Source organism: Lepidochelys olivacea (genome assembly GCF_965140295.1).
Source record: "Lepidochelys olivacea isolate rLepOli2 genome assembly, chromosome: 9".
Taxonomy (NCBI): Eukaryota; Metazoa; Chordata; order Testudines; family Cheloniidae; genus Lepidochelys; species Lepidochelys olivacea.
The window spans coordinates 1,137,767-1,161,786 of record NC_140419.1 but is presented as its reverse complement, the minus strand read 5'-3'; the positions used below and the strand labels follow the sequence as shown (position 1 = coordinate 1,161,786).

Here is a 24,020-nt window from a genome sequence, read left to right as displayed (position 1 = left end):
CCATTGGTCTGACCCACTATAGCTGTTCTTATCCCCCGCAGGCGTCCCCTCTGCCTTTTGTAGGGCACCTAATGTCCATGCAAAGGGGTCCATGGAGAACTTTTAACCCCCTTGACTGCAACTGACCATCCCAGATGCATCCAAGTCAACCATTACCTACTGAGCTGCTCCAAGGGCCAGGTGCGTGCCCCCCCAACCCCTGCCTCCACCAGGACACCCGTAGATCACAGCAGGTTGGCAGGAGCGCTGGCAGTGAGAGGGTTAACAAACACCACAGGCATTACCAGCCTGGATCGGACCCAGGATCCATCTGGCCTGGTGTCCCCCCTCCAACAGCGGCCAGTGCCACAGGGAGCTGCAAGAACCCTGCTACGGCTGTGACGGGATGGCCTGCGCTGGTTGCCTGCAGCCCTGCCTACGCCCTCAGATAACGTTCCAGGCTCGCTAGTCCAAGCCTGTCTAGGTATGAATCCGCCACGGGCTGGCAGTGCAGCTGCTGGGCCCCGTTTCTGCAGTCGTTTTCTGTCCACCCTGTCCAGACCCACCTGACTGGCAGAGACTCTCCAAGCGGGGACAGCGCTAGGATCAGCAGGATTTGGTGATCTATGAAATCAGGGGATTACATCTGAGCCATGAACCACGCCAGCCAGCATGCGCCGGCAACCAATGCCCTGCAGAGACCCCTTGGCAATCGCCCACTGGGATCCATTCTGTCGCTGCCCCGGTTGGTGGCTCAGGCCACAGAGCTCTGGCCACGTTCTGCTGCTGGAGACTTCGTGCCATCCGGACCCTGAGAGAGCCCCGGGAAATGCAGCAGTTTCCCTGTGCCGTCCTGCTGGCGAACCAGCCCCACAATGCGAGAGGCAGTACAGTGTTCTGCGCAGGGAGAAGACTTGCCATTAGCAGACCCACAGTGTGGCTCTGAAAATCACCCAGCTCTTGTCCACACTTGGGGTTCAGATAGTGGTGAGCTGCCGCCCTCCAGCAGGCAAGGAAATCTGCAGCCAGCAGCTCTGCCGTGACTGCCGGTAGGGCGAGCACAGTGCAGCCCAGTGCAGACACTTCCGCCCCGATCTCTGCCTCAGCCTCCCCATTGCCGACACGGGGACAGCACTTCCCACAGCTGTGCACAAAGCGTCCAGCATCGCAGCCCACTGATCCGTCGCCCCCTGACCCCCGGCGTTCAGACACGGCGCACAGTACAGAGCCAGCTGCGCTCTGTCGACTGCTGGCTGCGAAGTAGCACATCCCAGCACAGGGCTCCACATGGCAATTGGCACACAGAATCATACTCTATCAGGGTTGGAAGGGACCTCAGGAGGTCATCTCGGCCGACCCCCTGCTCAAAGCAGGACCAATCCCCAGTTTTTGCCCCAGATCCCTAAATGGCCCCCGCAAGCATTGAACTCACAACCCTGGGTTCAGCAGGCCAATGCTCAAACCACTGAGCTATCCTCCCCCCGAAGGAGAACCTGGAGATGCTGGCAATTGAACCCAGGGCCTCCTACGTTTGAAGCACACGCGCTGACACGGGAAGTCATGCTCTGGGCTTTGGCTGTTCTTTCCCCAGGGACAGTTCACAGGTTCCAACCCCCGAGGGCTGCCTCCGCAGGCGGGGTGTTCCCCACAGACCAGCAGGGCTGGTACGTGCCAAGGAAGCACTCCAAAGGGAAGTGCAGAGCATAGCCCAAGACAGCAGTGATCTGGCACAATGGGCGAGACCGGCAGCCCCGGCTCTTCCTCGGGGGTGGGTCATAGCACTCAGGACTGGACATTTCCCACCCTGTGCATCTTTCCGCTCACCCGTGAAGACGAGGCTCTGCCCTGTGCACTGACGGGAAGGGCCCCACACACGGTGACAGCAGCAACACAATCCCACTGCCTGGGGGCAGGCCATGCAGAGACTGCTGGATGGAGGACTCCACGGCAGCTCTCCATCCCAACGGCTCCATGTCCACAACCCTGTGTGGAGGGGGCGCAAAGGGGCCAGGACTGAGGCCTGTGGCCCTGCAGCATGGCCTGGAGCAGGGATCTGCCCCCCAGCTCAGTTGAACACCTTGTTCAGGAAGTCCAGCTTTGTGCAGGGGGTCAGGGTCTAGCTGTGACCCAAGCAGCGTCTCTTGTCAGACCCTCGTCCTGTCACTCCTGGCTCTACGCCTGCAGCCTGCGGAGTTTGCCTGCACATCCAAGAGGGCTGTTGATGCAGCCATGTGGCCAGAGGGTAGGAGGTTTGGAATCGTCTGGCCACTGGCGTGCGGGGACCACTGCCTCTCTGGCTGACCAATGCCCCATTGTTTCCTAGTGCTCCCCTGGTGGGCTGTCTCTTGTGTCGTACTTCGATTGTAGCCTCTGGGGGCAGGAACTGTCTTTCTGTCCCGTGTTTGTGCAGCGCTGGGGCCTGGTCCATGGCCGGGGCTCTTGGGCACCACGGCAATGCTAATAATAAATGATAATCACTCTCAGTGAGCTCAGGAGCTGGCACGGAAGCCCAGCTGCTGGACGAAGAGCATCGTCCCCAGCCCTCTGCCAGCCGGTGCACACGTTACTAAGCAGCACACCCGATTAGCTGGAACGCTAAGCAGGCGCAATAAGCTTTGTAAAGATTATGACTTTGCATAAGTGCTTCCTTGCGCAGAACCCCGTCTGCTAATATAAACCTTGGGGCTGAGCTGATGCCACGGCCACAATCCCCTACGCTAACACAGATGCACCAGCCCAGGCGTTAGTCCCCTTACGTGCAGAGAACATGTGACCAGGTACCGGACTGTCCTTAAGGGGCCCCACCTGCAAACCTCACACACAGTCCCTGTATAACCCACATCCTGTTGGGGACCAAGGGCTGGCGGCATCAGAGCCCAGTGCTGCCACTACGAACCTACCGGCACGTTCTAGCTTAAGGCACAGTCCTGCGCAGATGCTGAGTGCCCTCAACTCCCACTGGAGCCAAGGGCAGCTGAGCGTGCTCAGCACCTGGCTGGATCAGCCCCTTCCTGTGGCCGGTCTTGCAGAGACATTTGTAATCCCCTGTACCGTGTGTCTGATGCAAGTGGAGCAGGAAGTACAGCATGTCTGAGCCATGAAAAGAACCTGGGTCAAAACACAGCAGCTGGCAGAAAAGGGCGAGCCCAGCTCAGGAAAGGGTACGGGACACATCCAGCTTTACATTTCAATGGTATTTAATAACATGCCAGAGGAGGGACCCGTGCAGGCTCCCCACACCCTCTCCCACCCACGGTGCATCCATGCCACAGAAAGCAGCATCTGCACCCCACTGAGTACGTCGATATTGTGTTGTCCACTCCACCGCCAAAGCAAACCTGCCAGGCACGGCTGGGCCACAATGCTGGGATCCCAGGGGAGAGCGAAACATGCAGAGCATCACCTGCAAGTAACAAGCCGCAGTGCAACGACCTGAGCCATCACTGCTCAGGAGAGGTGCCATCCCCAGCCAACGCCACAGAAACCTCAGCAACTCGCTCTCGGACAGGCTGAGAGACTGTCATGCTCTGGAAATGCACTTGTCCAACACAAACATCACCCAGGCATTGTTTCAGCATGAGTCAGTGACTGGAAACACTCCAGCACCACCCTGTTCTGCTGTGTGGAGGTTTCCCCTAACTCTGCAGGATATGAGCGCAGGCTCGGGGCCGTTTCCTATCTGCTTCTCTCTTACTGTTACATTTCCTGCAAGCATTTGTACTGATACTGCCCAGCAGCTCAGTGCTCCGGGTTTCTGCACCGACAGCATTTTATGGTTACAAAGCCTAAAAACAGAAAACAGAAATGCAAATGGATGGCGTGAGCGGGAACCTGCGTCCTAGACCCTGGGAGGCATGCAGGGGAACAGCAGCATTTCACCTTGGCGTTGAAAAAAAGATTCTGATTAAACACTTCCCATCTACTCTGACAGGGGCTGTGTGTGTAGATTCATAGATCCCGAGGCCAGAGGGAACTTTGTGCTCGGCTAGACCGACCTCCTGTATAACACAGGCCAGAGAACTGCCCCAACATAGAGAAGATCTGTTAGAAAAACATCCAGTCTAGTTTTTAAAGATGTCAGCGATGGTGGATCCACCACAACCCTTGGTAACTTGCTCCAGTGGTTAATTACTGTCACTGTTAAAAATTTACATCTTATTTCCAGTCTGAATTTGTCTAGCTTCAAATTCCAGCCAGTGGATCCTGTTAGACCTGTCTCTGCTAGACTGAAGAGTCCATTATTAAATCTTTGTTCCCCATGTAGATACTTACAGACTGGCATCAAGTCACCCCTGAATCTTCTCTTTGTTAAGCTAAATAGACCGAGCTCTTTGAATCTCTCACTATAAGGCATTGTCTCTAATTCTTTTTTCTCTGACCCCTCTCCAGTTTATCAACATCCTTCTTGAACGGTGAACCCCAGAACTGGACACAATATTCCAGCAGCAGTCACACCAATGACAAATATAAAGGTAAAAGAACCTCTCTGCTCCTACTCGAGAGTCCCCAGTCTGCGTGTCCTAGCTAGGTGACCAGATAGCAACTGTGAAAAAACGGGACAGGGGATGGGGGGTAACAGGCGCCTATATAAGAAAAAGTCCCCAAAAATGGGACTGTCCCTATAAAAATGGGACATCTGGTCACGCAAGTCCTAGCCCATGTTGTTATTGTTGATCACATGAGCTCTTTCGGCCCCAGCATCACACTAGGAGCTCATGTTCACCTGATTATCCACCATGACCATCAAACCTTTTTCAGAGTCACTGCTTCCCAGGAGAGAGCCCCCCATCCCGTATGTCTGGCTGACATTCCTTGTTCTTAGAGGTTTCCATCTGCATTTAGCAGTACTGAAACCCATATTATTTGCTTGTGCCCAGTTTACCAAGCGATCCAGATCGCTCTGTATCAGTGACCTGTCCTCTTCATTATTTATCACTCCTCCAATTGTGGTGTCATTTTAATTCCAGATCATTGAAAAAAATGTTAATCAGCTCAGGGCCAAGAATCGATCCCTGTGGGACCCCACTGGAAACACACCCACTCAGTGATGATTCCCCATTTACAGTCACAGTTTGAGACTTATCAGCTGGCCAGTTTTTAATCCATTTAATGTGTGCCATGTTAATTAATTGTTGTTTAATCAAAATTGTGTGGTACCCAGTCAAAGACCTTACAGAAGTCTAGGTAGATTACATCAACACTATAATCTAAATCTATCAGACTTTCTAGAAATCCATGTTGACTTGCATTAGTTACATTACCCTGCTTTAATTCTGTATTAATTGAGTCCCATATTAGCCATTCCATTATCTTGCCCACGATCCATGTCAGGCTGACAGATCTAGAATTATCCAGGTCATGCCGTTTACAGTTTTTAAATATTCCAGTCTTCTGGAACTTGCCTCGTGCTCCGAGACTTACTGAAAAGCAACATTAATGGTCTAGCAAGCTCCTACGCCAGCTCTTTTAAAACTCTTGGAGGCAAGTTACCTGCTGATTGTAAAATGTCTAACTTTAGTAGCTTCTGTTTAACATCCTCCAGAGATATTGGTGGAATGGAAAGAGTGTTATCATCACCATATGATGAGACTGCATCATCTCTTGTTTCCCTTAATATAGCATAGAAATATTTATTGAACACTTCTGCCTTTTCTGCATTGTTATTGAAAATTCTACCATTTCCATCTACTAATACACAAATATTATCAGGATTCTTTTTGTTTCTAATATATTTTAAAAACTCCTTCTTACTGTGATTAACTCTGCTTGGCATAGACTTCTCCTTGTGTCCCTCTGCTTTCCTTATCAATTTTCTACAATTCCTAACTTCTGATTTATCTTCATTACTATCAACTTCCCCATTTTTCCATTTGTCATATATTATTATTTTTATAGCTGCCTTCACTTCCCCTCTAAACCAGGTCAGTTTTTTAACCAGCATGGCCTTCTTCCTCAGTTGTGGGATTATGCCTTTTGGGGCATCTAGTTTGGTGTTCTTAAATGATTCCCAATTATCATTCAGATTTTTCTGATGAAATTCTTCCTCTCAGTTGATTTAGCTCATAACTGTTTTCAGCTTTGTGAAATTGGCCCTATTAAAGCACCAAGTGTATATATGACTGGTCTTGACTTAATTCTATTTGCACATTATAAATGTGATCAAGTCATGATCACTTGTACCTAAGCTACCATTAACTTTTAACAGGTTACAAGTAACACAATGATGGCCCATAAGAGACAGTGAACATGTGATCACAGGCAACAGGGCAGAGGTGATTTGACTCCGGATGGACAGGGAGAATGGGGTCAAAGGAAATCTGACGAATACATGGGTAAGGGAAACCCCAGGCCCACTGATGGCACGAACTCAGGCATCTCCGGGCCTTGTCTGCACTATGGGATTCTCTGTGTGCTTTTCTGCACAGCTGTGAGCATGTGGGCGTTTTTACTGCTGTGCTATGTAGCCTTGCCCCGGGCAGGTTTTCATGACCCGCTACTCAAGATGCCTGAGCCCTGCCTGTCATTGTGCCGACACCGCGGGTAGCACAAGAGGCATTGCACTTCCTAGCACAGTCAGAGCCGCAGCACATGGCCCTGGGCACGGCCACTGCTCGCACAAACGTGATCTGACCCCAGGCGAACGTGCACCTTGTTGCTGGACATGGATCGCAGAACCCTGGGCAACCAACCGGGGGCCAATCCTTGAAACACCACTCTGCCAGCTTCACTCTGGGGCTGCAGCACCATTGCACCCACAGAGGGGACCTGTCAAAGCTGCAAGGGAGCAGGGAGGAAATCACAAGGGAAAAGCAGGGTCCCCCCAGACCTGGAGCCAGCATGGCCTCAGGCACCGCAAGCAGCGCCTTCAATCCATCCCTGGGTCACAGGGCACACGAGAAAGGACCTGGCTGCAGTTCTGATGCCCTGTTTTTCTGTATAAATAATGCACCATTTTCATCGGGCTTAGAAATGGCATCAGGGTCCTAGCTCCTGTTCTTGTGTTGTTTGTTTGGTTTCTGTTTGCCAAGTCTTCCACCACAGGGGGTTTCAGTGCTAACGAGCAAGAGGAGTTCTGCAGGAGTGGGTGCCCTGGCTACCCCATAGCTCTCCACGCCCTGGATGGCTGGAGGATAGGGAGTCTTGGGTTTTTAATATGGATAAAAACAACAATACGGATAATCCAAACCAAACACGAGAGGATCAGTCAGAAGCAAAAACTGGTCTGAAAACATGAAATAGGGATATAAATAACCACTCACCCAGCCTGTCACTGCCATGAATATTCGCTGGACACCACACCCCAGTCTGCTACCATGCAGGTGCTTTCCTTTGACAGCAGAAAGTAAAGCACTACACCCTTATTCAGCCCTCCCGGGATGGCCAATCGTTCATGGACTTGGCCCGAGAACCACAACTTGCCTTTACAAGATCACTTGCAGAGAGGGGTTAGCAGGCTACATCCTCCAGAGCTACCCATAAGGCTGCTCCGGCCTCAGCCACCACACACAGAGCCATTCTACCTCTGAGGCATTCCCGGAAAACAAAGACACATTTTGTTCCATGCACACAGACTCCTGGAGTCTACACTGCGAACACTGTACAATGATCTCAGTCTGACGTTAACCTTGAAATCTGACTCTGCAACACCGTAGCTAGTCCCTGTGGTGTATTAAATGTGGCCACTGAGCCGGCTTCGGACGAGTGACCTAGAGGTGACAACAAGCACCACAGCCCATTGCCATTCCTCTCCCTGAGCTATGCACCAGCATCACAAGGGCGCAGCAAACAGCCGCTTTCATTTCAGCTCCGCTCACAAAACTGTTAAAAAAATAAACAGTGTTAAATGGAAAGGGATCCATTTAGCCAGAACACGTCCCCCACATGGTCCCACTGGCTTCGCCAACCCCGGAGAGCGAGAAGGGTTGTGTGCAAAGACGAGCCCCGGTCCCGCAGTCATGACTCTCTGGATGGGTGCAGGGATTCGATGGCACGGTGGGAGCCAAAGTCAGAGAACAAATGGTACTGTGGCTCCATATACAGTCTCTCTCAAACCGAGCAAATTTGCTCTAATTACAAATGAGATATTTTCTACCAGCCCAGCAAACTCAGTCAGGGTCCTGAAAGTCAAGACTGGTTATTCCTGGCCTGTGCGTTCTCCCTGGGAACGCAGATCTACAGCAGGAGCTCAGGGGACAGCTGGTTGGCGATTTGTCAGGCAGGTTGCATGCAGCTCATTCTCCCATGGCTCTCGTCACGAGGGTGCAAGTGGCACACTGGTGTCACGTAGGCCTCTGCACAGTAAAAATACCCTCCCAGTGCCAGCCACCGTTCGACCCACCCAGCAATGCTAGTGTACCCAGCTTCCGTACCACCCCTGGAGGAGGGTGAAGGGAGGGTGTGTGGCCAGAGACTGCTGCACTTCAGCTAGCCCCCGACGGCCTTTGATCCCGTGGGGACGGTTGCCAGGTGAGAGCAGCCCCAGGGCTGGCGGGGTAGGGCTACGTGCTGAAAACCAGGAAGCCCCAAGCCTCCCGCCTGCTGCACAGAGTCTCATAGCAGGAGAGAATCTGGGTCTTTAATTTCCAATATTAAGAAAAATCCATTTAGACTGATAAATAACAAATCTTAAACATTGGCACATTTCCTTTGGGCACAAGCCTGCCGCTGCCTGTCCGTTATACAGACTGGGCATGGGAGCAGAATCCACGCCATGTCTGTGCACCCAGCACTGAATTTATCCTGGCTCCGGCCAGCCAGCAGCGTACATAGTATGGCTGGGCTCCCCTCGGAAGAAGATTTAATTATTAATGCCCATTACTAACAGTTGAAATGGGAAAAGAAGAGACATGAAGAGCTGTTAATTTCTGATCTTTCCCTGAGCACACACTTATTACAACCAGCAATTCCAGTCTGGGGAGCTGAGCCGCTCCACCTGAGAACCCTTGTGCAAGCCAATCTGGTACAACCAACTCATCAAGGCATCTCACGGTGAGGATCTGGCTCAGCCTCGATTACAACGAAATTTGAGATTCATCTTTTGAATAGACAAGGCCAAACTAAATCAATTTCCTTGTGTACTAATCAGAACATTGTGAATTTCAGTTTAGAGGAGACATCCTCAAAGGGGATCTGGAAATGACACCGCAAGAACCTGCTTTGCTCCTTTAGTCTGACTGCACTGTGCGGAAAGCCGGCCACACGCGTCACAGGCACAAAGGGAGTGATGCTGCTGACTCACGTTGCACAGCACCTTACTAGTCTCTAATGAAAAATGCTGTGTCAGAGCTAGGAATTACTATTGTTACAGGCAGGAAGTTACGGCTGAATTTGACAGCAGGCGTGAGCGCTCCTGCTGCATTCAGAGATGAGGAACGGTGCCCATGGGGTAGCCGTGTTCCCCCGGCCCCCCGAGGAGTCAGACACAGCAGAGCAAACCCTGAAGTCCCTTCTAGGCCGTAATTCAGCAAAGCCCTTGCCCAGGTCTCATGGAAGGTCCATGGGAGCGGCAGGTGCTCAGCACACTTGTAAATCAGGCACCTCGAGACAGGCGCCCGAGGACAGAGTTCGAATTCTGTCTACGGGCCACCAAGGGAGCTTTGCTCCAGCGACCTGCCCGAGTTCACCTAGATCCGTGCTGGGATTAGAACTTGGGGGCTCCTGGTGTCAAGCTGTCCTGCAGCGGCTCCAGGTCATGACTACCAAGCTCCGGGCAGACTGTTAGGAACCAGGGCACAAACCCCAGATTGGCTGCGAGTTCTACACTTAGATTTCACCGACCAATTAGCAAGTGTAAACTCCCCGGCCACTATAACAGTCTTCACATGGAGTCACAGACAGTCTCCTTGGGTACTCCAATCTGTCTCTCCACCTAAGTGTGACAGATGGTCCCTGACACCAAGGATCACAACAATATTCAGGTTACTCCCACTCCCAAAGGACCAGTCACTTTCCCACGGCACCTTAGATCCTATCACAAAAGACAATGCTTGTAGCCAATCTTATAATAAACCAACTAAAGATGTATTAAATAGGAAAAGGAAACAAGAGCTTAAAGAACAAGGTTAAAGCAGGTAAATTTACATACACAAATAAGCTACCATCTTAAGTTTCAAAAGGTACTAGAAGCTTCTATAAAAAGCAAGCTCTATATGTCCTTTAGGGCTAACCCAAGCTAAGCACTGGGGTTCTCTTGCTTCTGCCTAAAAACCTTGCCCCCAGAGTCCAGTCCTCCTTCTTAGGGGGTTTTATTCCCATCCCCGCATGTGCCCTGAACTGTGACCTCAGCGGATGGGAGGAAGCCACTTGCAAGACTCATCTTCATTGGGGTGGGGGAAAAGTAGAGCAACAAAGTCTTTTATCCTCTTTAATGTCCCACACTAGCCCGTCTGGTGTCGATGGGCTTTCCTTGTTGGCCAGGATGGTCTCCTTCTGTTGGAGACCAGCACTTTACACTAGTTAATGTCCCTCCCCTGTCTGGCGATTACGCAGTCACAGGGGCTTACTGTATCAATGCTTACATAGAATATCTGCATCCCATGTTACATAGTAATATGTGAGATTAACGTAAACAGCAACTCACAAGCATTCAATACAGTCTAAACACTAAACCCATAGCACCCAGATGAGCCAGTTCGGTTCGAGCTGTGGGCGTGTCCGTGCTCAGTTGGGACCTGGGGACCTTCGCATGAGCTGGCACCTGGTCTGCTAGCTCGCTCCAGCTCCCTGGTCTGCGCTCAGATCACTCCCCTGCACCTCTCTTCAATAACAACTTTCTCTCTGCACATGAAGGAGCCTAGCATTGCCCTCACACCACCGTCTTTATGGTTTGTGTTTTAGGCTCGTCTGTCCCCAAAGCTGGGGTGAAGTTGTGGGGCATCGTCAAACTCAAAGCCACTGTCTGAAGCATTTCTTCCCTGCCACCATTACAGGCCTCGTGTATGGTCACTAGAGGTGAGAGAGGCAGAGACACATCCCTTAGGCTGGCAGTTCGGTTACTCTGTGCCCAGGAGAGGCCCTTGTGCACAGCGGTGCCGCTGTGTCCCTGAGCAGCCAGCCAGCCAGGCTCCCAGTCTCTGTGGCTCTTTCGCACAGCAGCATGGGCGGGGTTTGGTTTTATATAAGAGTTTGTAACCCCCATGAACCTGGCAGGAGGGGGAGTGGTGGGTGGGCGCGGCAGCAGGGACAGGGAAAGACCCTGACATACCTTCAACTCCTTTAAAACAATGGATCAGGTTCCCGTTGCACTGGATGGTTGTGCATCACCATGGATGCTGTGCAGCTTGGAGCTCGCTTGAGGCTCCGGGGCCACGTCACCCTGATCACGCAAGACCAAGCTGATGGAATGGCTCAGCTCCCAACACACCGGGCTCTGCTGAAAACGAGGCTACTTACTGAGGTGCCAAGGGGGAGCTCCGTGAATCTCTGGGCCTACTGGGTGCACACTCAGCTCTGGCTGTGACGGGGGACGCCAGAGCTCTGTTAACTCCACTTCCCAGCTGCTGGGATTTGCAGTGGTGAAGGGCGACAGCCCTGGAAAACCCTGGCTCCTCGTTATCCACAAGCCTGGCCCAGTCAAGGAAGTGAAAACATCCATTTCCTACACCTCGCTGATGGCCTGAAACCTGACCCACATTTCTGTCTCTGAAAAGGAAATGGGACCTCACTCTGCACTGGCTCAGTCTGGGCTTCCTGCTGAGCACAAGCGACTCAATGGTGCCAAGAGACACCCAGGTCGGACAATTACTTTGTGAGGAGTTCATTAGCGTGTGAATCCAGATCCATGATCCCACTGAGCTCATGTTGCAAGCGGACTCCCAATGTGAAACCAAGGCACAGCTTGGAGATGGACCCTAATCTCATAGAAAAACATTTCAAAAGGATTATCGTGTTTTAGCAACCAGGCCAAGTCCCAGGCCAGTGACTCTCACTGGAAGCAGTCACGTTTCCTTAAAGAAATCCCAGCACTCTCAGAAGCGGTTACACATATTTAAAAAGATCATACTGTGGTCTGAAGCCATGTGAATGTCTCTAGCTCTAGTGATCCCAGATGCTGTGTCAGGGATAGAGAGAAGGGAAAACGGTTTCTCTCCCTATCCTCCTTTGCCGATTTCTACATGGGGTGTAGGGTCAGTCAGGGGCTCCTCGGAGTCACTAGCTACCCAGCCAGGCTCCCCATTGGTTATGTGACTTTCACCCGGCAATAGTGGAGAGAAACCAACACAAAGACACTGGAAATGCCGTTCGCTTGCCCCTGCCAGGCCTTGTGACTGTGACTGGAAACATTTTTGGCTCTGTTGGAGCAGGCTGCGGCTTGAACTCCTGAATTCTCCACCTGGGTCGAGCTTGCAAAGCAGGATTACTGAGTTTTATCAGTGTGTAGTCTCCAGCATTCGTACAAATATGTCTTAGACCAAAGGACATTTTTCAGTACAAAAATCATCGACTGCAACTGAAATCAGCACCAGCAAGAGCAGTAGCCTCCAGGACATGTGGGAAACCCACATCTACACAACATGCAAGTCAATATATTCCCAGCCCGTATACTCAGCACTCCAGCAGGACCCTTCAGGCAGTTCAAAGCCTCGCTTTCCTCCCTTTTGTTCTGTGCCTGCAGTGAAACGAAAGAACCAATCAAGTGCAAGGAGCCAAGAGTGGCCCCAAGTATGGAGGTGCTCACCGTGTTTGGGGTCAGGGATTCCCTGGCCGGGGTCACTTTTTAGCACTGAATGTGGTCTGAAATCGGTGCAGGAAGTGGAGGGTGAGACCCATTTACACCTAGCATCACCACGATGCCGTGCACGCAGCCCCCCGAGGTGAGCAGAGAGGCCAGGAGGATGGCCGCACTGCACAGAGCCTGTGATTAGAACTTGGTTCGGCTCAGTGGTCAGACTAGCAAAACACACATGCAGCTGTCACCTGGCACCCACCTTGGCCTGGGAAACCGTTGCTGCTCTGACTGACAGAACTGAATCTTTGTGGCCAAGGTTTTAGATGGAGACGCCCAGAGTTAGGCTCCTAAATCCAGCTGTAGGCACCTAGAGAGAAGCGGCCTTAGCACCCACAAGTCACAGCGACTCCTCTGGGAGCAGCACGGCCGGGAGCCAGGCCACGTCCAGGGAGCCCATGTACAGACTTCAGGAACTCAGCTTTGCAAGTTTTGGCCTCTCTGTCCGAAGTGACACATGGAGTTAATGACTTAGGCAAAGAACAGCGTCCTGTATGTTTCCCTTCACACAGACACCCGACTCTGAATACCCCCAATACACAGCCCCAGTAGGCAGGACTCATGGGATCTCTGTACTTTGCTCTGCAGGGTAAGTCTCCATGTGAGCAAAGCACAGGAACGCCAGCTGCTGTCTCGCCACCTCTGCTGAGTGCCACTCACACTGGCATACCTGTAGACAGGCTGCATCTCTCTGGCTATCCCAATGACGGCTCCTTGCAGGAAATGGTCAAACTCCTCAAACAGCTCTCGGATGTTGGTCTTGTACTGCAGGTCCAAGTCCAGCTGGATTATCCGTTCTATCTCTAGGAGAGAGAGAGAAGAAAAATCAGCAACACAAGGTGACAAACTCACGCAGCTGTAAATCCATGGGGACGTCAAGGGGGCTACGCCGATTTACTCCACCTCAATAGATGGGGGACCAATCTCCTCGGGGACTGGCTAGTGTGACGAAGTGGGACTCTTCTTAATGTTTCCTCTGAATAGTGTGGGGGTGCCTCAGTTTCCCCTAGGCAGTTCTTAAGTCTCTAGGTGGTGGGGTAAGGGTGTATGATCATTGCAGAGCCCTAGAGGGCCGGTGTGTGCAGGGGTCTGGACACAGAGAATGGCCGACACCCTGTTTCCTGGCAACTGATGGCCTGGGCCCTTCCCCCCTGCGAGGTGAGAGCTAAAGGGTGGGAGAACAAAGGAATCAGGTGACCTCCTGGCCCGGGAAAGGAACAAAGCCCAGAGGAGGAGGGGCTGGAGGGAGTTTTCAGTTTGGGGCTGGCTGGGACATGGAGTGAAGTGCAGACGTGGTTGTCTGGCTCACGGCCCCCCAAAATGGACCCAGCTGAGGGGTCCCGTTCTCTGCACCTGCAAGCTCTGTTTTAGACCATGTTCCTGTCATCTAATAAACCTTCTGTTTTACTGGCTGGCTGAGAGTCACGTCTGACTGCGAAGTTGGGGTGCAGGACCCTCTGGCTTCCCCAGGAGCCCCGCCTGAGCGGACTCGCTGGGGGGAAGCACACGGAGGGGCAGAGGATGCTGAATGCTCCGAGGCCAGACCCAGGAAGGTGGAAGCTGTGTGAGCTGTGTGTCCTGAAGACAGGCTGCTCACAGAAAGGCGACTACCCCAGAGTCCTGACTGGCTTCATGGGGAGCAGTTCCAGAGCATCGCCCAGGGACTCCGTGACAACTGGTGGCAGCGGTGGGATGTACTGCACCCCGTGGATGGCGCTTCCTGCAGTAAGTGACTGGGGAGCAGTAACACGAAGGGGGATTGCCGAGGACCAGGCCTGCTGAAGGCTCAGAGAGGAGCGGTTTCGGGGGGCGGTTAACCCCTGGGAGTGTGTGACCAGCGAGAAGGACTGTGCAGTAGTGGGGTCCCCCTGGGGACTGCAGTGAGCAGTCTCAGGGGTGGAGGAGCCTGCAGCTTGGCCCGGGGAGAGAGAAGGACTTTTGCAGTAACAGGGTTCCCCTGGGGATTGCAGTGAGCAGTCCAAGGGGCGGAGGAGTCTGCAGCTCGACCCTGGCAAAGAGGTGGTGACCTCGAGAAGGGCTGGCACACTAGGGGTTCTCCCTGGAAACCGTGGGGAGCTGAGAACACACGGGCCTGTGAGTCCACAACAACTTGGGAGGAGCGGAGTGATGGTCTGTCCCCGTCTCCTTAAGAAGGACATTGTAACCCTGTGCAGGAAGAGAGGGTTGAGCGTTGGAAAGTTCACCAAAGCACAGTTAATCGTGCAGCTGGAGGAGGATGACCGCTCTAAGGGACAGATTCCTGACCCCCAATGGGGCTATAGCAGGATCTGGGAGCAGCCGGAGTGGGAGCCAGGCATCGCCAAGACTCCTGTCCCCGACCAGACGGGGGTCTTCACGATCGGGTTCCCCATCGGGGGATCGAGACGGACGGGATTGGAGCTGAGTCCGAGGGAGCAAGAGGACTATGAGAGACAGCGAGAGCCCGAGAAAGAGCTGCAGAAGCAGCAGCAGCATGAACTGGCGGTGGTGGGGTGGAGAGGCCTAGGGGACCTCCCCGGGGTGAGTGGGGATAGACCCCGGGGGGCCAGTTCCGCAGGGAACCTCGAGACTAAATTGCTGCCCCTGGTTAAGGGGGTGGGATGTGGATGCCCACCTCACTGCCTTTGAGCAGGCTGGCGATTTGAACCAAGGGGACCCTGCAGAAAAGCCCCGGTGTCTAGCTCCCTTGCTGGGTCCCAAGGCCACAGACTCCATCAGCCAGATGGGTGGGGAGGTGGACACGCTCCCACTCCTGGTCCCAACCTATATGTCTGTGTGGAGTTTTCTGGGGCCGGGCCCCTCGGATCTCCAGTGGGAGCAGAATGTGATGGTCAATGGGGAGACATTCTTGGGGTGGCCCAAGGGCATGGGCTGCATAAACCTTCCCACATGCGGCCTGCGAGTGCTATCGACCACCCCTGACCTAAGGGAGGGCGTGAAACTGGAAGGGCCTGGTGTAACTCCTACCAAGGAAGGCTGGGGCATCCATGGGAACGTTGGTGGCTTCGAACTTCCCCAGGTCACCGGCTAAAGTGACCCCGCTCAGTTCGATCTCGAAGGGGGGAGAGATGTGACGAAGTGGGACTCTTCTTAATGTTTCCTCTGAATAGTGTGGGGGTGCCTCAGTTTCCCCTAGGCAGTTCTTAAGTCTCTAGGTGGTGGGGTAAGGGTGTATGATCATTGCAGAGCCCTAGAGGGCCGGTGTGTGCAGGGGTCTGGACACAGAGAATGGCCGACACCCTGTTTCCTGGCAACTGATGGCCTGGGCCCTTCCCCCCTGCGAGGTGAGAGCTAAAGGGTGGGAGAACAAAGGAATCAGGTGACCTCCTGGCCCGGGAAAGGAACAAAGCCCAGAGGAGGAGGGGCTGGAGGGAGTTTTCAGTTTGGGGCTGGCTGGGACATGGAGTGAAGTGCAGACGTGGTTGTCTGGCTCACGGCCCCCCCAAAATGGACCCAGCTGAGGGGTCCCGTTCTCTGCACCTGCAAGCTCTGTTTTAGACCATGTTCCTGTCATCTAATAAACCTTCTGTTTTACTGGCTGGCTGAGAGTCACGTCTGACTGCGAAGTTGGGGTGCAGGACCCTCTGGCTTCCCCAGGAGCCCCGCCTGAGCGGACTCGCTGGGGGGAAGCACACGGAGGGGCAGAGGATGCTGAATGCTCCGAGGCCAGACCCAGGAAGGTGGAAGCTGTGTGAGCTGTGTGTCCTGAAGACAGGCTGCTCACAGAAAGGCGACTACCCCAGAGTCCTGACTGGCTTCATGGGGAGCAGTTCCAGAGCATCGCCCAGGGACTCCGTGACAGCTAGCCACAGCAGTAAGGAGGGGGTTAAACTAACAGCAGCAGAGGAGGGTAAAAACAGGGAAAACACGAGCCTTCAGTCAACACAAAATTGAGATGAAGACGACAAAATTAATGAAGGAACCAAAGGCTGTGAAAAGAAGAAATTTTTAAATTGCCAACACACCAGTGTGAGGAGCCTGGGTAACTGCCAAGAGGAATCGGAATTGCTCATCGTTAAGGCTACAATTTTGACACAGAAGTAGCCAAAGTCAGGGAATCCGTGACTTCCAAAGACCTCCGTGACTTCAGCCTCGGCAGCTGGGAGCTGCAGGGTCCCGCTGCCTCCTGCAGCAGCAGGGAGCTGTGAGGTATCCCCCTCCCAGCCTCTGCGGGGGACAGGATGATCCACACAGCTCCCTGCCAGCCGTGGCAGCAGGGGGACACCCACACCTCCCTGCCAGCTGCTGTGGAGCAGGGGGACCCCAGCGGCTCCCCAGCCATGGCGCAGAGGGACCCCAGCGGCTCTCCACCGCCTCTGGGAAGGAGGACGACCCTGGCAGCTCCTTGGACACTGCTACAGTTATTAGTTATTATTATCCATGACAAAATCTTAGTCTCACTCATTGTGACCGTAAATGCCACCTAGTTGGCATTGCTGACACCGGGTGGGGTGATGCCAATGACTGCACTGTTAAAATCAGTGGTTATCACCTACTGAGGAAGGACTGAGTAAGCAAAAGGGGAGGGAGAGGGGAGGGGCACTCTGTGTCAAAAATGGTATCAGCTGTGTCTGGGTCACTGATAACTCAGAAGACAATGCTCATGAATGCTTATGGATCAATGTCCAATGGATCAAGCACAAGATGGGGGCGGTATTAGCTGGTGTCTGCTACAGACCCCAAATCACACTAGAGAACAGGATGACAGGCTCCTTATGCACCTATCTGTAATGTTTAGGAAGAAAAGCTGAGTGATCAAGGGGAACTTCAATTTGAGCGACATACATTGCAGGTCTCATGTTGCCAGTACTAAAACATCCTTGGAATTTCTAAACATTATAGATGACAATTTCCTAACTCAACACAGGGGAATTCTTTATTAGGCTTTATCCTAACAGATCACAGAACTAAAAGTTAATGGTAACTTAGGTATAAGACACCATGATTGGATCACATTTATAATGTCCAAGAACAATGAATTCCAGACCAGTTATATATACTTGGTGTTTTAATGGGACCAATTTCACAAAGCTGAAAACGAATATGAGACAAATCAGCTGGGAGGAACAATTTAATCAGAAAAATCTGAATGATAACTGGGAATTGTTTAAGAACACCTTACTAGCTGCCCAAAAAACCACAATCGAGGAAGAAGGTGTACCGGTTTAAAAAAACCACCTGGGTTAGAGGATAAGTGAAGGCACCTATAAAAAATAATGTGTTTACACACATACACCACAACAAATTGAAGAATGGGGAAGTTGATAGTCATGAATATATATCAGAATTTAGGAACTGTAGAAAATTGATAAGGAAAGCAAAGGAACATAAGAAGTCTATGGCCCGCAGAGTTAAGGACAATAACAAAGTGTTTTAAAAAACATCCCAGGAACAAAAAGAATCCTGACAACAGTACTGGTCCGTTACTAGATGGAAATAGAAGAATTATCAACAGTAATGCAGAAAAGGCAGGAGTATTCCATATATATTTCTATTCTGTATTTAGGGAAAAAAACAGATTTAGGCAATCTCATTGTATGGTGATAACACTCTTTCCATTCCACCAATGTATCTGGATATTAAATAGAAGCTATTAAAGTCAGACATTTTAAAATCAGCAAGTCACGATAATTTGCATCCAAAAGCTTTAAAAGAGCTGGCTGAGAAGCTCGCTGGACTGTTAATGTTGATTTTCAATAAGTCTTGGAGGACTGGGGAATTTCCAGAAGACTGGAAGAAAGCCAATGTTGTGCTAATATTTTAAAAGTGTAATCAGGATGACCTGTGTAATTATAACTCTGTCAGCATGATATCAATCCCAGGTAAGATAATGGAGTGGCTGCTGTGGGATTCGATTAATAATTAAAATAAGGTAATGTAAGTAATGCAAATCAACATGGGTTTATGAAAAACAGATCCTGTCAAATTAAGTTTATATATTTTTGATGAGATTACAAGTTTGGTTGATAAAAGTAATAGTGTTTACATAAGAAATTAAGAATGGCCCTACTGGGTCAGACCAAAGGTCCATCTAGCCCAGTATCCTGTCTTCCGACAGTGGCCAGTGCCAGGTGCCCCAGAGGGAATGAACAGAACAGGGAATCATCAAGTGATCCATGCCCTGTCACCCATTCCCAGCTTCTGACAAACAGAGGCTAGGGACACCATCCCTACCCATTCTGATTAAAAGCCATTGATGGACCTACCCTCCATGAATTTATCTAGTTCTGTATTAAACCGTTTTATGGTCTTGGCTTTCACAACATCCTCTAGCAAAGAGTTCCACAGGTTGACTGTGCGTTGTGTGAAGAAATACTTCCTTCTGTTTGTTTCAAACCTGCTGCCTATTAATTTCATTTGGCAACCCCTAGTTCATGTGTTATGAGAAGGAGTAAACACCACTTCCCTATTTACTTTCTCCATGCCAGTCATGATTTTATAGACCTCTATCATATCCCCCATTAATCATCTCTTTTCCAAGCTTAAAAATCCCAGCCTAATTAATCTCTCCTCATATGGAAGCCATTCCATACCCCTAATCATTTCTGTTGTCCTTTTCTGAATCTTTTCCAATTCCAATATATCTTTTTGAGATGGGGCAACCACATCTGCATGCAGTATTCAAGTTGTGGGCGTACCATGGATTTATCTAGAGGCAACATGATATTTTCTATCTTATTTTCTATCCCTTTCTTAATGATTCCCAATAATTTTGTTTGCTTTTTTGACTGCCACTGCCCATTGAGTGGATGTTTTCAGAGAACTATCCACAACGACTCCAGATCTCTTTCTTGAGTGGTAACAGCTAATTTAGACCCCATCATTTTATATTTATAGTTGGGATTATGTTTTCCAGTGTGCATTTCTTTGCATTTATCAACACTGAATTTCATCTGCCATTTTGTTGCCCAGTCACCCAGTTTTGAGAGATCCTTTTGTAGCTCTTTGCAGTCTGCAAATTTTGGCACCTCACTGTTTACCCCTGTTTATGAATATATTAAATAGGACTGAGCCCAGTACAGACCCCTGGGGGACACCACTATTTACTGCTCTCTATTCTGAAAACTGACCATTTATTCCTACCCTTCGTTTCCTATCTTTTAACCAGTTACCAATCCATGAGAGAACCTTCCCTCTTATCCCATGACAGCTTATTTTGCTTTAGAGCCTTTGGTGAGGGACCTTGTCAAAGGCTTTCTGAAAATCTAAGTACACTATAGTCACTGGATTCCCCTTGTCCACATGCTTGTTGATCCCTTCAAAGAATTCTAGTAGATTGGTGAGGTAGGATTTCAAAAAGCACATTGACTCTTCCCCAACAAATTATGTTCATCTGTGTGTCTGACAATTCTGCTCTTTACGATAGTTTTAACCAGTTTGCCTGGTACTGAAGTCAGGCTTACTGGCCTCTAATTGCCGGGATCACCTCTGGATCCCATTTTTAAAATTGGCGTCACATTAGCTATCCTCCAGTCATTTGGTACAGAAGCTGATTTGAATGGTAGGTTACAGACGACAGTTAGTAGTCCTGCAATTTCACATTTGAGTTCCTTCAGAACTCTTGGGTGAATACCATCTGGTCCTGGTGACTTATTACAGTTTAGTTTATCAATTTGTTCCAAAACCTCCTCTAATGACACCTCAGTCTGGGACAGTTCCTCAGATTTGTCATCTAAAAATGATATATTTAATATACATACATAATATACTTACAGACTTCTGTAAGGCACTGAACTGGCACCACACAATTATTTGATTAAAAAGCTAGAACAATATATAAAATCAACATTGTACAGATTAAATGGTTTAAAAACTGGCTAATTGATAGGTCTCAAAATATAACTGTAAAACGGGGAATTGTCATTGAGCGGGTCTGTTTCACCCTGGGATTGGTTTTTAGTCCTATGCTATTTAACATTTTTATTAATGACCTGGAAGAAAATAGAAAATCATAACTGATAACATTTGCAGACGACACAACAACTGGGGGAGTGATAAACAGCGAAGAGGACATGTCACTGATTCAGAGCAATCTGGATCATTTGGTAAGCTGGGCGCAAGCAAATAGCGTGTGGTGTAATACAGCTAAGTGTAAATGTATCCATCTAGGAACAAAGAACTGCTTTCTTACAGGATCAGGGGGGTCCCTACGTGGGAAGCAGGGACTCTGAAAAAGATTTGGGAGGCATGATGGCCAATCAGATGAACATGAGTGCCCGGCGTGATGAACAACAAGCTAATGTGATCAACAACAACATGCTCTGGGATGGATAAACAGGGGACTCTCGAGTAGGAGCTGACAGCTTATTTTACCTCTATATTTGCACTGCCGTTACTGGTACTTGAATCCCGTGTCCAGTTCGGGGTCCCACAATTCAAGAGGGATGTTGATAAACTGGAGAGAGGAGCCACGAGAATGATCAAAAGATTAGAAAACCAGCCTTGTAGTGACAGACTCAAGGACCTCCATCTATTTAGTTTAACAAAGAGAAGGTTAAGGGGCGACTTGATCACAGTCTGTAAGTACCTGCATGGGGACCAAAGATTTAATAATGGACTCTTCAGTCTAGCAGAGACAGGTCTAACAGGATCCAGTGGCTGGAAGGTGAAGCTAGACAAATTCAGACTGGAAATAAGGCGAATATTTTTAACAGTGAGATTAATTAACCACCTGAACAATTTACCAAGGGTCGTGGTGGATTCTCCATGACTGACAATTTTTAAATCAAGATGGGATGTTTTTCTAAAAGCTCTGCTCTGGGAATTATTGTGGAGCAGTTAAATGGCCTGTGCTGTACAGGAAGTCAGACGAGATGATCACGACAGTCCCGTCCAGCCTTGGAATCTATGAATCTAGGATCTGGGCCACACAGCTCAGTGGGCCAGATTCTGATCTCACTTACTTTGGTGTAACCTGAGAACAGCTCCATCAAATTCAGGAAACTTAAATACTAATAACTTAGGGCCAATTCTTCAAAGGTATCTGGGCAATGGAAGTTAGAAGTTTAAAGACCTTCCAGGTCTTGGCCTTCATGCTTTGGACAGGCATTCTAATGTGCCAATGGACCCCTCTGATAAACCACTAACAGAGCCACCGTTTAGGCTAGTTACAATTCTAGATTCTCTGGGCCAGATTCTAATTTCTCTTCCACTTGTGTAAATTGATTTCTAATCATCATTTAGCTCTCGCTGCTGTCTAAACCTCTCCCTGCTCTAGTTTGGTCTGTTGTTAGCCACCAGAAGAAGTAAAGGCAATTCCGAGCTGTAGATTTATTGAGTCTCCATGGATACCTTTAAGCATGGAGCTGTCTTGGGAAGTGAGTCTGTAGAAAGAGCATCACCTGCGCATTCACTGTGTCTCAGGCTACGGCTACAGGACAGAGCTTACGGCAGCGCCGCTGTCCAATGCAGCGCCGCTAGAGCAGACAGAGCTCTCCGTCGATGTAATTCATCCACCCCCAACCAGCGGCGGACGCTCTCCTGCCAACACTGCGCCGTCCACACCAGTGCTCAGGTCGGTGTGACTCAGGTCGCTGGGGGGGGTGGGGGATTCACACCCCCGAGCGACATAACCTATGCCAACCTAAGCAGTAATGGGTACACAGCCTCACTGAGTCCTAGAGCACATCAGCTCATCCCCCAAGCACAGAGTGCTCCAGCTGCCAGCCCTGCAGACTCGGAGTGCTACCGTGGGGCTGTTCCACCTTAGGCTGGATCATTACGTAAGTCAGGTTCTATGGGTCAAATTACATCCTCAGCATCCCCGGTGCAACCCACTAGCTTTCCGTGAGTGTGGGTAGCGAGCTCCCAGGTCACAGCACTGACTCGGCTGCACGGGAGCTGCCCAATTTCGCAGGGCTGGCAGCTGGAGAGTGCTCTTTGGCTGCAGGATGAGGCAACGTGCTCTAGAAATCAGAGACGCAGTGAGAAATGAGGGTCACTTGCAGAGCAGACCTGCGCCGAGTGCCCAGCTCAAGGCTCACTGCACAATTTGCTTCTCCAGAAGAAACACTCCAATACTGTTCTAAGCACCACGCACCAAGCCGCTCACACCTGACGACGCACCGAGACCGATCTGCACAGTGACTTTACCAGGGTAAAACTGATGGGCTGACAGTGCTGAGTGCCAGAGGCCTCCACTTAACTACAGAGAAGGTGCAGGGACAAGCATCTTCACCTAGTTCAGCCACATGCCTGCCCCTGCCCTGGCGTGCCAGACACAGCTCGGTCTCCATGGTCTGCCCGGGCCTTGCCCTCACCCTCTGCTGACACAGCCAGTCAGTGACCATCGTGGGGCCCTGTTCACTTGGAACAGGTCTGAGATCCAACATGTCAGCCCCTGCGCACCAAGCAGCCAGAGGATCACGCCGGGCTCGTTCCAAGCTGCCAAGAGGGAGGTGAAAGGCTCCCTGGCCCATTCCCGATCCCGAGACACCTAGCTCCTTCACACACCACCGAGGCGGAAGGGCACTGGCAGCCCAGCCAGGTAAGGTGGACTCTGACAAGAGGGGATGGGAGGGGAGACTGCCACATTACCCTACCCTACGTTTATAGAACAGTTCATTGTACAACAGGGCTGGCACCATTCAGGGCTGATGGGGACAAACCCTTTTCCAGAGCGCTTGTTCCATGTGGATTTCATTCACTGCATTTACATTTCAGCGGGCTGAAGAGCAATGCAGCAAGGGCAGGAAGACAGCATTTCCCTTTCCCCTGCCCACGGCCAAACATCTTACATTGCCACGCGCTCTCTGGCCGCTCTGCACACGGGTCACACCATCCGCAGTTACCATTGTGCTGAGGATGGGTGGAAAGCCCTCCGTTTTCAGATCTAAAAGCATACTGCAGGGAATAGGAGAGACGACGCAGACTGGAGGGGCTGGGAACATATAGATCAAGTATGTGGCTTTTCCATTTCAAATGCATCCAGCACTTTCTATTTATATGTCTCCGGAACACATGGCTTTACAGCAGCACTGAATTCTTTGCAAAACCCTGCACTAATCCAGGGCACTCAGCACCTGGCCTATCCAATATACTATCCTCAGTGGAAAAGAAAAAGAAAAGTTAAAGAATAAACCATGACATCAGACAAGAGACTTGCAGTCTAGTTGCTGAAGTATCGAAGCTAAACTGTAAATCAAGGTGAAATACTGTCTGAGCGCCAACCTGCTCAGTATTTCGTTTTGTTAGCTGGAGATGTGCTCATCCAACACTATCTAAAGGGGAGAGATGTACTCACTTCAGACTGCAGCAAACAATCCCACGGCCTGGCTAGTATTTGCCACCATCATAATCCTCTGTTTGCAAAGATTTC

The 24,020-nt window shown here is 50.6% G+C and overlaps 1 protein-coding gene across 1 annotated transcript in view; it reads right to left on the bottom strand.

Moving 5' to 3' along the window:
- The window catches only part of XXYLT1 (xyloside xylosyltransferase 1), a 102,342-nt gene that overhangs the window by 26,310 nt on the left and 52,012 nt on the right, over positions 1–24,020 (bottom strand). The window contains exon 3 of the mRNA XM_084638964.1: positions 13,374–13,506. Coding sequence (XP_084495090.1) covers positions 13,374–13,506 — 133 coding nt within the window. The remainder of the gene's footprint in view (positions 1–13,373; positions 13,507–24,020) is intronic.